This window comes from Oncorhynchus nerka, linkage group LG20, assembly GCF_034236695.1.
Source record: "Oncorhynchus nerka isolate Pitt River linkage group LG20, Oner_Uvic_2.0, whole genome shotgun sequence".
Taxonomy (NCBI): Eukaryota; Metazoa; Chordata; class Actinopteri; order Salmoniformes; family Salmonidae; genus Oncorhynchus; species Oncorhynchus nerka.
The window spans coordinates 11,186,554-11,198,055 of NC_088415.1; the positions used below are offsets into that span (position 1 = coordinate 11,186,554).

At 46.8% G+C, this 11,502-nt stretch overlaps 1 protein-coding gene across 1 annotated transcript in view; it reads right to left on the minus strand.

Moving 5' to 3' along the window:
* The window catches only part of LOC115125140 (kelch domain-containing protein 8B-like), a 128,833-nt gene extending 117,884 nt beyond the window's left edge, over positions 1–10,949 (minus strand). Inside the window, exon 1 of the mRNA XM_065005213.1 lies at positions 9,702–10,949. Within this exon, the coding sequence (XP_064861285.1) occupies positions 9,702–10,092 (391 nt within the window). The 5' untranslated portion in view covers positions 10,093–10,949. The remainder of the gene's footprint in view (positions 1–9,701) is intronic.
* Between the last annotated feature and the right edge of the window lie 553 nt (positions 10,950–11,502).

Below are 11,502 nucleotides of genomic sequence, written 5' to 3' on the forward strand. Positions count from 1 at the left end.
GATAGAGAGGAGGAAACACGACTGGGATAGAGAGGAGGATAGGGAGGAGGAAACACTACTGGGATAGAGAGGAGGAAACACTACTGGGATAGGGAGGAGGAAACACTACTGGGATAGAGAGGAGGAAACACTACTGGGATAGAGAGGAAGAAACACTACTGGGATAGAGAGGAGGAAACACTACTGGGATAGAGAGGAGGAAACACTACTGGGATAGAGAGGAGGAGACACTACTGGGATAGAGAGGAGGAGACACTACTGGGATAGAGAGGAGGAGACACTACTGGGATAGAGAGGAGGAAACACTACTGGGATAGAGAGGAGGAAACACTACTGGGATAGAGAGGAGGAAACACTACTGGGATAGAGAGAAGGATAGGGAGGAGGAAACACTACTGGGATAGAGAGGAGGAAACACTACTGGGATAGAGAGGAGGAAACACTACTGGGATAGAGAGGAGGAAACACTACTGGGATAGAGAGGAGGAAACACTACTGGGATAGAGAGGAGGAGACACTACTGGGATAGAGAGGAGGAGACACTACTGGGATAGAGAGGAGGAGACACTACTGGGATAGAGAGGAGGAGACACTACTGGGATAGAGAGGAGGAAACACTACTGGGATAGAGAGGAGGAGACACTACTGGGATAGAGAGGAGGAGACACTACTGGGATAGAGAGGAGGAGACACTACTGGGATAGAGAGGAGGAGACACTACTGGGATAGAGAGGAGGAAACACTACTGGGATAGAGAGGAGGAGACACTACTGGGATAGAGAGGAGGAGACACTACTGGGATAGAGAGGAGGATAGAGAGGAGGAGACACTACTGGGATAGAGAGGAGGAAACACTACTGGGATAGAGAGGAGGAAACACTACTGGGATAGAGAGGAGGAAACACTACTGGGATAGAGAGGAGGATACACTACTGGGATAGAGAGGAGGAGACACTACTGGGATAGAGAGGAGGAAACACTACTGGGATAGAGGGGAGGAAACACTACTGGGATAGAGAGGAGGAAACACTACTGGGATAGAGAGAAGGATAGGGAGGAGGAAACACTACTGGGATAGAGAGGAGGAAACACTACTGGGATAGAGAGGAGGAAACACTACTGGGATAGAGAGGAGGAAACACTACTGGGATAGAGAGGAGGAGACACTACTGGGATAGAGAGGAGGAAACACTACTGGGATAGAGAGGAGGAGACACTACTGGGATAGAGAGGAGGAGACACTACTGGGATAGAGAGGAGGATAGAGAGGAGGAGACACTACTGGGATAGAGAGGAGGAAACACTACTGGGATAGAGAGGAGGAAACACTACTGGGATAGAGAGGAGGAAACACTACTGGGATAGAGAGGAGGAAACACTACTGGGATAGAGAGGAGGAAACACTACTGGGATAGAGAGGAGGAGACACTACTGGGATAGAGAGGAGGAAACACTACTGGGATAGAGAGGAGGAGACACTACTGGGATAGAGAGGATGAGACACTACTGGGATAGAGAGGAGGATAGAGAGGAGGAGACACTACTGGGATAGAGAGGAGGAAACACTACTGGGATAGAGAGGAGGAAACACTACTGGGATAGAGAGGAGGAAACACTACTGGGATAGAGAGGAGGAAACACTACTGGGATAGAGAGGAGGATACACTACTGGGATAGAGAGGAGGAGACACTACTGGGATAGAGAGGAGGAAACACTACTGGGATAGAGGGGAGGAAACACTACTGAGATAGAGAGGAGGATAGGGAGGAGGAAACACTACTGGGATAGAGAGGAGGATAGAGAGGAGGATAGAGAGGAGGAAACACGACTGGGATAGAGAGGAGGATAGGGAGGAGGAAACACTACTGGGATAGAGAGGAGGAAACACTACTGGGATAGGGAGGAGGAAACACTACTGGGATAGAGAGGAGGAAACACTACTGGGATAGAGAGGAGGATAGGGAGGAGGAAACACTACTGGGATAGAGAGGAGGATAGAGAGGAGGATAGAGAGGAGGAAACACGACTGGGATAGAGAGGAGGATAGGGAGGAGGAAACACTACTGGGATAGAGAGGAGGAAACACTACTGGGATAGAGAGGAGGAAACACTACTGGGATAGAGAGGAGGAAACACTACTGGGATAGAGAGGAGGAAACACTACTGGGATAGAGAGGAGGAAACACGACTGGGATAGAGAGGAGGAAACACTACTGGGATAGAGAGGAGGAAACACTACTGGGATAGAGAGGAGGAAACACTACTGGGATAGAGAGGAGGAAACACTACTGGGATAGAGAGGAGGAAACACTACTGGGATAGAGAGGAGGAAACACTACTGGGATAGAGAGGAGGAAACACTACTGGGATAGAGAGGAGGAAACACTACTGGGATAGAGAGGAGGAAACACTACTGGGATAGAGAGGAGGATAGAGAGGAGGAAACACTACTGGGATAGAGAGGAGGAAACACTACTGGGATAGAGAGGAGGAAACACGACTGGGATAGAGAGGAGGAAACACTACTGGGATAGAGAGGAGGAAACACTACTGGGATAGAGAGAAGGATAGGGAGAAGGAAACACTACTGGGATAGAGAGGAGGAAACACTACTGGGATAGAGAGAAGGATAGGGAGGAGGAAACACTACTGGGATAGAGAGGAGGAAACACTACTGGGATAGAGAGAAGGATAGGGAGGAGGAAACACTACTGGGATAGAGAGGAGGAAACACGACTGGGATAGAGAGGAGGAGACACTACTGGGACAGAGAGGAGGAAACACTACTGGGATAGAGAGAAGGATAGGGAGAAGGAAACACTACTGGGATAGAGAGGAGGAAACACTACTGGGATAGAGAGAAGGATAGGGAGGAGGAAACACTACTGGGATAGAGAGAAGGATAGGGAGAATGATACACTACTGGGATAGAGAGGAGGAGACACTACTGGGATAGAGAGGAGGAAACACTACTGGGATAGAGGGGAGGAAACACTACTGAGATAGAGAGGAGGAAACACTACTGGGATAGAGAGGAGGATAGAGAGGAGGATAGAGAGGAGGATAGGGAGGAGGAAACACTACTGGGATAGAGAGGAGGAAACACTACTGGGATAGGGAGGAGGAAACACTACTGGGATAGAGAGGAGGAAACACTACTGGGATAGAGAGGAGGAAACACTACTGGGATAGAGAGGAGGAGACACTACTGGGATAGAGAGGAGGAAACACTACTGGGATAGAGAGGAGGAGACACTACTGGGATAGAGAGGAGGAAACACTACTGGGATAGAGAGGAGGAGACACTACTGGGATAGGGAGGAGGAAACACTACTGGGATAGAGAGGAGGATAGAGAGGAGGAAACACTACTGGGATAGAGAGGAGGAAACACTACTGGGATAGAGAGGAGGAAACACGACTGGGATAGAGAGGAGGATAGGGAGGAGGAAACACTACTGGGATAGAGAGGAGGATAGAGAGGAGGAAACACTACTGGGATAGAGAGGAGGAAACACGACTGGGATAGAGAGGAGGATAGGGAGGAGGAAACACTACTGGGATAGAGAGGAGGATAGAGAGGAGGAAACACTACTGGGATAGAGAGGAGGAAACACTACTGGGATAGAGAGGAGGAAACACTACTGGGATAGAGAGGAGGAAACACTACTGGGATAGAGAGGAGGAAACACGACTGGGATAGAGAGGAGGAAACACTACTGGGATAGAGAGGAGGAAACACTACTGGGATAGAGAGAAGGATAGGGAGAAGGAAACACTACTGGGATAGAGAGGAGGAAACACTACTGGGATAGAGAGAAGGATAGGGAGGAGGAAACACTACTGGGATAGAGAGGAGGAAACACGACTGGGATAGAGAGGAGGAGACACTACTGGGACAGAGAGGAGGATAGAGAGGAGGAAACACTACTGGGATAGAGAGGAGGAAACACGACTGGGATAGAGAGGAGGAAACACGACTGGGATAGGGACAATGAGCTCCGATGCGAACCTAAACTGGCTCAATTACTGCTGCAGGCACACAGACAATTCTGAAAGCCCCAAAAGCGCCCCGTGTGTAATGCTTTCCTATTCACTGATCCCCATGTTCAATCAAAAACACTGACGCTCACAGCCAGATCACAGGGGAAAGGGGTGGAGGGGAGGTCACTCAGCAAGATAACAGGGAGGGGGGCACTCAGCAAGGTCACAGGAGGGCGGGGTCGCACAGCAAGCTCACGGGGTGGGGGGCGCTGCACAGCAAGATCACAGGGAGGGGGTGTAGGTGAGGTCACTCAGCAAGATAACAGGGAGGGGGCACTCAGCAAGGTCACAGGAGGGCGGGGGTCGCACAGCAAGCTCACGGGGGGGCGCTGCACAGCAAGATCACAGGGTCATTCCACAATAGCCCTCACTGAGAGGACGAGACTACATCATCAGTTATACATCATCTTTCCTGCAAATTCAGCCATAAATACATCAGTGTTTCAACCTACACGGTGGCGGACTTACTATTACGCCGAAGAGACAATTGCCTCAGGCCTCACATCATCAAACCCCCCACACACATCAAGATAAATGAGACATTTTGAAGACCAAAGGAGTCTGCTTCAGTTGTCTGACACCTGGACAAATGAACAAAAGGCTGTGGTCAGAGGTTTACCTCTCGACAGTGTTCGCTCAAGCATCCTACCATAATGCACATCACCAAACAGGCCTCACTGGGTTTCATTCATATGTGTGTGTGTGTGTGTGTGTGTGTGTGTGTGTGTGTGTGTGTGTGTGTGTGTGTGTGTGTGTGTGTGTGTGTGTGTGTTTTAGACACAATGTAGAGTCCATGGCTCGACGAACTTGAGGCTGTTCTGAGGGCAAAAGCGACGCAACTGAATATTAGGAAGGTGTTCCTAATGTTTTGTAAACTCAGTGTATATGACTGTATTTTTGCCTATTAAGAAGTTTGCCTTAAAAGTCCTGCTGTGCTATTAAAAACGTAGTTATGAGATCAGTGTTTTCAGGCTGTAAGATATAAAGATCTTCAAAACATTAATTCATTACAATCTTTTTGTTGTATTCATGAGTGTCCCAGGGGACATTGCCACAGTGGCTTCATGTCCTACAGTGTCCTGCAGTGTCTGTCTGTCTGCCATCTGACAGACTGGAGGGTGGCCAACAACACAGGGCCAACAACGCAGTTCTCTGTCTAAGAGAAACCAAGCCATTTTCTATCTCACTTATTTGGGTGTTGTTGTTATCCACATAACAGTGGCACTGTAAAGGAGCTGCAGAACACATACGAAACAAGCCATCAAGACAATATGTTCAGATCGACCCAAACTTAAATTATGTGTTCTGATTGACCCCAAAAAACAGCCTTTTAGCATATCATACAAAGTGTTTGAGACCCTACCTGCTCAGAAATATTTTAATAAATTATCTAGCTAGCAAGAACCAAAGCGTGGTGCCACCAAACGAGGACATAACAGACTATATAAGTGAGCCAAGTGCTTTGCAGTAATTGCCAGAGGAAGTTCTAAAACATGGTGAAAATATAACCTGGTGGGATGACAGCACTGTGAAACTGCTTTTTAATCAGGCTAGTAGCAGGCCGGCCAATAGGGAAGGCATGACAGTTCATCAAAACACTACAGCCAGTGTTTGGAATAATCTTAGAAATGAAGCTCATATTAAGTAGAAAGGAAACAGCAACAATAAAAAACAAACTTAAGCCCAGGGGCGGTTCCAGGCATAAACAACACCAGCGGTCGCTTAGGGCCCTCAGCTGCTAGAGAGCCCCCCGACCAACAAGAAATAAATAAGAATAATAAACATTTTAGGAACTCAGTCGGGGTCTCAACTAAGGAGAGCATAAAGAGTAGAATAAACCAGGTGCCATTTCAACATTTGTTTGCGCTTCAGCAGTATTTTTCTTGTTACTGACAGTCACTCAATGGTAGTTAGTCTAGCCAGGTATCTAAGCTTGTAGTCATGGCAGAATACTGCACGGGCCCTGACCTCCAGGGGGCCCTAACCTCCAGGGGGCCCTAACCTCCAGGGGGCCCTGACCTCCAGGGGGGCCCCCATTGATTTTGTTAGTCATTCTCACTCAGATAAGAATAAGAATTTGTTCTTAACTGACTTGCCTAGTTAAATAAAGGTAAAAAATATATATATATCATATTGACATGGCATAAATCATGACAAAATGTGTAGAATTGCATGAAATTAGCTTTAAAATAACAATTTATCTCCACCCCATGTCAAAAATGTGTAGAACAACAGGAAGAGAGTAGAAAAGACCCCCGTCTTCAGCGTTCACTGCAGCTGATGCAGCACCAGCTATAAGTAGGGACATGTTTTCTGCACAATCACGTGACACGGCAAGATTGTATCCTGTATATTAAGCCTTTTCCAGAAATGAGAATTACATCAAACATGAAAGCGATTGTCTGAGGATGGAGCTGGACCATCTGACATAAAAAAGATAAGGGGACAGTTTGATGAAAAAGCTTTAAATAAAAAGGTTCAAATGCAGGCATGTCGGCTGATGGCGTGAAACAAAGCCCTGACAGCAACAGAAGAGGAGGTAGTCACAGGTTGGCAAGGCGACGCAACCACTGTCACTCTAAATACAAAGCTGTAACTTTTGCTCCCTGGGTGGCTCTTCGCCTCCAACACACACACAATCTTGCTGACTCACATCTTTAAAAAAAAAACTTACACCCAGTTGTTGCCAAGCAACAGCAATGCTCGCTTGAAAATAAATCAAGATAAAAAAAACTGTGGAAGGTGAGAGGAGGGGGGTGATACAGCTGTGTATTGTGCATGATGTTCTGGAGGGTCAAGGGAGGGGCTGGCCTCAAGAGCCAACAGCCAATCATCTGCCAGAGAGTGAGAGAGCCATCAGGAAGCATCAGTGGGAGAAGTTGAGATGTTGGGAAGCTTAGAGCCTCAGCTCTGCTTATTATACACATCACACAGCTGCCAGTCCACACACACACACACCACTTTCAGGCCTTATTTCTCTGACACACAGTAAGATGTAATACTGACATGGAGAAGAACTCTATTAAAACACTATTGAAGTGGATGTTTTAACTTTTAATTAACCAGACCTGGGTTGGATTATTAGTTATTTTAAATACTTATTTTATGTGTATTTTAATATTCTTAAATAATGTGGCCCAAATCAACTACTTCTATTGGAAGTATTTAAAAGTATATAAATAGCATAATATTTGAAAGTATTTTCAAATACTTATTTCAAATACTATTTTCAACAATGCAGTAATCAATAACAATGTAATACAAAACAAAAGAAGTTTGAAAAACAAAAAAAACACAAGATAAAAATATAAGAAAAAACCAAGATGGAGTGTATCACAGACAAGGAACAGCATCTAATGTCTGTGGAGAAAGACGAAGGACCGTGTTTAACCATGGCTTCACCCTCTTCCCTACCCAGGGATACTTTTGAAAACCAAAGGCTTACAGTATTAGTATGTTCAGACAGCTGTGTAGAAACAAACTGAAACAGAAAACCAAACGAAAACAACACTGGTGCTTCGCCTGCTGTTTTCTATCACCAGTACTATCACCAGTACTATCACCAGTACTATCACCAGTACTATCACCAGTACTATCGCTCAGTACTATCACCAGTACTATCACCAGTACTATCACCAGTACTATCGCTCAGTACTATGACCAGTACTATCACCAGTACTATCACCAGTACTATCACCAGTACTATCGCTCAGTACTATCACCAGTACTATCACCAGTACTATCACCAGTACTATCGCTCAGTACTATCACCAGTACTATCGCTCAGTACTATCACCAGTACTATCACCAGTACTATCACCAGTGCTATCACCAATACTATCACCAGTACTATCGCTCAGTACTATGACCAGTACTATCGCTCAGTACTATGACCAGTACTATCGCTCAGTACTATCACCAATACTATCACCAGTACTATCACCAGTACTATCACCAGTACTATCACCAGTACTATCGCTCAGTACTATGACCAGTACTATCGCTCAGTACTATCACCAGTACTATCGCTCAGTACTATCACCAGTACTATCACCAGTGCTATCACCAGTACTATCACCAGTACTATCACCAGTACTATTGCTCAGTACTATCACCAGTACTATCGCTCAGTACTATCACCAATACTATCACCAGTACTATCGCTCAGTACTATCACCAGTACTATCGCTCAGTACTATCGCTCAGTACTATCACCAGTACTATCGCTCAGTACTATGACCATGAAAGGTATTGTATTGTATTGTATTGTATTGCTAAGTAGTGTACTCACCATCTCAGAACAGAAGCTGATCATGTACATAAACAGAAAGCAACAAGGAAAACTGCAGAGAAACACTCAAAGCTAAAGAGCCATATGTCTTCTCTCTCTCCAGGGGCTGTTCAAACTGTATAACATTCATCACCTGAGAACTATCAGGCCTCGGGGAGATCTAAAAACAAGCTTTTTGTCTATCTAGTATGGTTACTTAATCAGCATGAGGCAATCTTCTACAGCTGGAGATAACTGAAGCTCCTGACTATGTACTACAGTCTTAAAGATCTTAGTGACACTTTAGTCAATTAGAAATTAACAGGAATCTGCTCCTGAGAAAGCTTAAAGGAATACTGTGAGATTCTGGAAGTTCTACATACATTGTGTAGTGGGCCATTGGCTAGAAGGTATTGTCGAATCAGAAGTTCTACATACATTGTGTAGTGGGCCATTGGTTAGAAGGTATTGTCGAATCAGAAGTTCTACATACATTGTGTAGTGGGCCATTGGCTAGAAGGTATTGTCGAATCAGAAGTTCTACATACATTGTGTAGAAGGCCATTGGCTAGAAGGTATTGTCGAATCAGAAGTTCTACATAAATTGTGTAGTGGGCCATTGGCTAGAAGGTATTGTCGAATCAGAAGTTCTACATACATTGTGTAGAAGGCCATTGGCTAGAAGCTATTGTCGAATCAGAAGTTCTACATACATTGTGTAGTGGGCCATTGGTTAGAAGGTATTGTCGAATCAGAAGTTCTACATACATTGTGTAGTGGGCCATTGGCTAGAAGGTATTGTCGAATCAGAAGTTCTACATACATTGTGTAGAAGGCCATTGGCTAGAAGGTATTGTCGAATCAGAAGTTCTACATACATTGTGTAGAAGGCCATTGGTTAGAAGGTATTGTCGAATCAGAAGTTCTACATACATTGTGTAGTGGGCCATTGGTTAGAAGGTATTGTCGAATCAGAAGTTCTACATACATTGTGTAGTGGGCCATTGGCTAGAAGGTATTGTCGAATCAGAAGTTCTACATACATTGTGTAGTGGGCCATTGGTTAGAAGGTATTGTCGAATCAGAAGTTCTACACACCCAGGGTTAGATGAACTCGTGGATACCATTTGTATGTCTCCGCGTGCGGTATGAAGCAAGTTAGAGGTTGTTTCGCGAGACAATGCTAACTAGCGTTAGCGCAATGACTGGAAGTCTACAGATACGGTAGCATCGCGCAGTATCTCTTTAAAAATGATGTGGAGAGCTTTTTCCAGTACTGAAGATAATTCCTTATCCTATTTGTTAAGTGGGGGTTTTAGGCTCTCAATCTGATTTTGTATTATTCTGTTGCAGCAGTCGTACAGTACCGTATAAGGTGGACTCTTACCTTTCTCTATAGAGGTGATGCCCATGGAGGGCTGTCCCAGGCTGGCCCTCCTCTCCCACTTGCCCTCGTCAGGGTTGTAGACCTCCACGGAGGACAGGGGGCTCTGCTGGAGGTCCATGCCCCCCATCACCATCACCTGACCCCCCAGGGCCACCGCCGACGCCCCCGCCCGGGCTGTAGGGAGCGGAGGAAGCTGGGTCCATGTCTGGCTCTCTATGTCCAGCACCTCAGCAGTATCTAAAGGCAGGCCTGTTTCACTGCATCCTCCCAGAACATAGAGCAGGCCACCGTGGAACACAGGGGTGCAGTAGACCCTGCATGAGGACATGGGGGGGAACACCACCCAGTACAGGGACTTGACAGGGCTCACTGCCATCTCAAGTACAGGCATCTCTCCTGAGGCTGGCAGTGGTGGTGGGTCATTACAACACGGATGGGGTGGGGCGGGGGGATAAAAAACGGACAAACAAAAACAACAGAGAGAGAAGCAGGGGCACTGCGGATCAGCCTCCTTTCTTGCTGCGCTGCTACATGATGCCCTGTCTAAAACGAGAGAGGGCGTGAGAGAGAGAGAGAGGGAGGGAGAGAGAGGGCGAGAGAGAGAGAGAGAGAGAGAGAGAGAGAGAGAGAGAGAGAGAGGGACAGAGAGAAGGGGGGGACAGAGAGAGAGAGAGGGAGTGTGACAGAGAGAGAGAGAGCGAGAGCGCGAGAGAGAGCACGAGAGAGAGAGCACGAGAGAGAGCACGAGAGAGAGCGCGAGAGAGAGCACGAGAGAGAGAGCGCGAGAGAGAGCACGAGAGAGAGGGAGTGTGACAGAGAGAGAGAGAGAGAGAGAGAGAGAGAGAGAGAGAGCGAGAGAGTGACAGAGAGAGGGAGAGAGAGAGAGAGAAAGAGGGAGTGAGAGAGAGAGGGGGGGACAGAGAGGGGGGGACAGAGAGAGAGGAGAGAGCGCGAGAGAGAGAGAGGGAGTGTGACGGAGAGAGACAGAGAGAGAGGGGGAGGGACAGAGAGAGGGGGACAGAGAGAGAGAGGGAGTGTGACAGAGAGAGAGAGCAGGAGAGAGAGCGAGAGCGCGAGAGAGAGGGAGTGTGACAGAGAGAGAGCGCGAGAGAGAGAGAGAGAGGGAGTGTGACAGAGAGAGAGAGAGCGAGAGAGCGAGAGAGTGACAGAGAGAGGGACAGAGAGAGAGACAGAGAGAGAGGGGGGAGGGACAGAGAGAGAGAGAGCGAGAGGGGGAGGGACAGAGAGAGAGAGAGAGGGGGAGGGACTACCTCAGCAATCTGCCAGATGCCTCCACTCCACTCCACCAAATGATTTATTCATGTATTACTGATCTTTTAGTGCAGGGGACCATCTGCCCTTTCTTTCCCTGTATTCACTCCATCCAAGGGCCTTTATTTTGGTTTTAAAAAATCACTGCAGTTGATTAGTGTGTGCTACTCTCCAGGGAGGATTATGTTTCGTAGAGGCTTCCTGTGGCGAACACACTTAAAAGGTGTGCCTGGCTTCATGCATAATCCCTGTGAAATGTTATTGTCAAGTGGGAGATTGAGTAAGATCATAAAACTGGGGAGTAAAATGAACCTGTGATCACGTTCTCAGGCAAAGGCAATTATCATGGGCTCCAGCTACTATATGAATCGGGTGAAAAGGGTAATGACAAAACGAAGAAAAACCAAACAAAGTCTTTAAATGAAAACTCTTGAGTATAATGGGAACAAGCTCTCGGGGTCGGACAGAACCTTTCTAATCAGACCAAAGCGCTAAATCCCAGAAGGCAGCTGTCAACAGTCGACTGGGA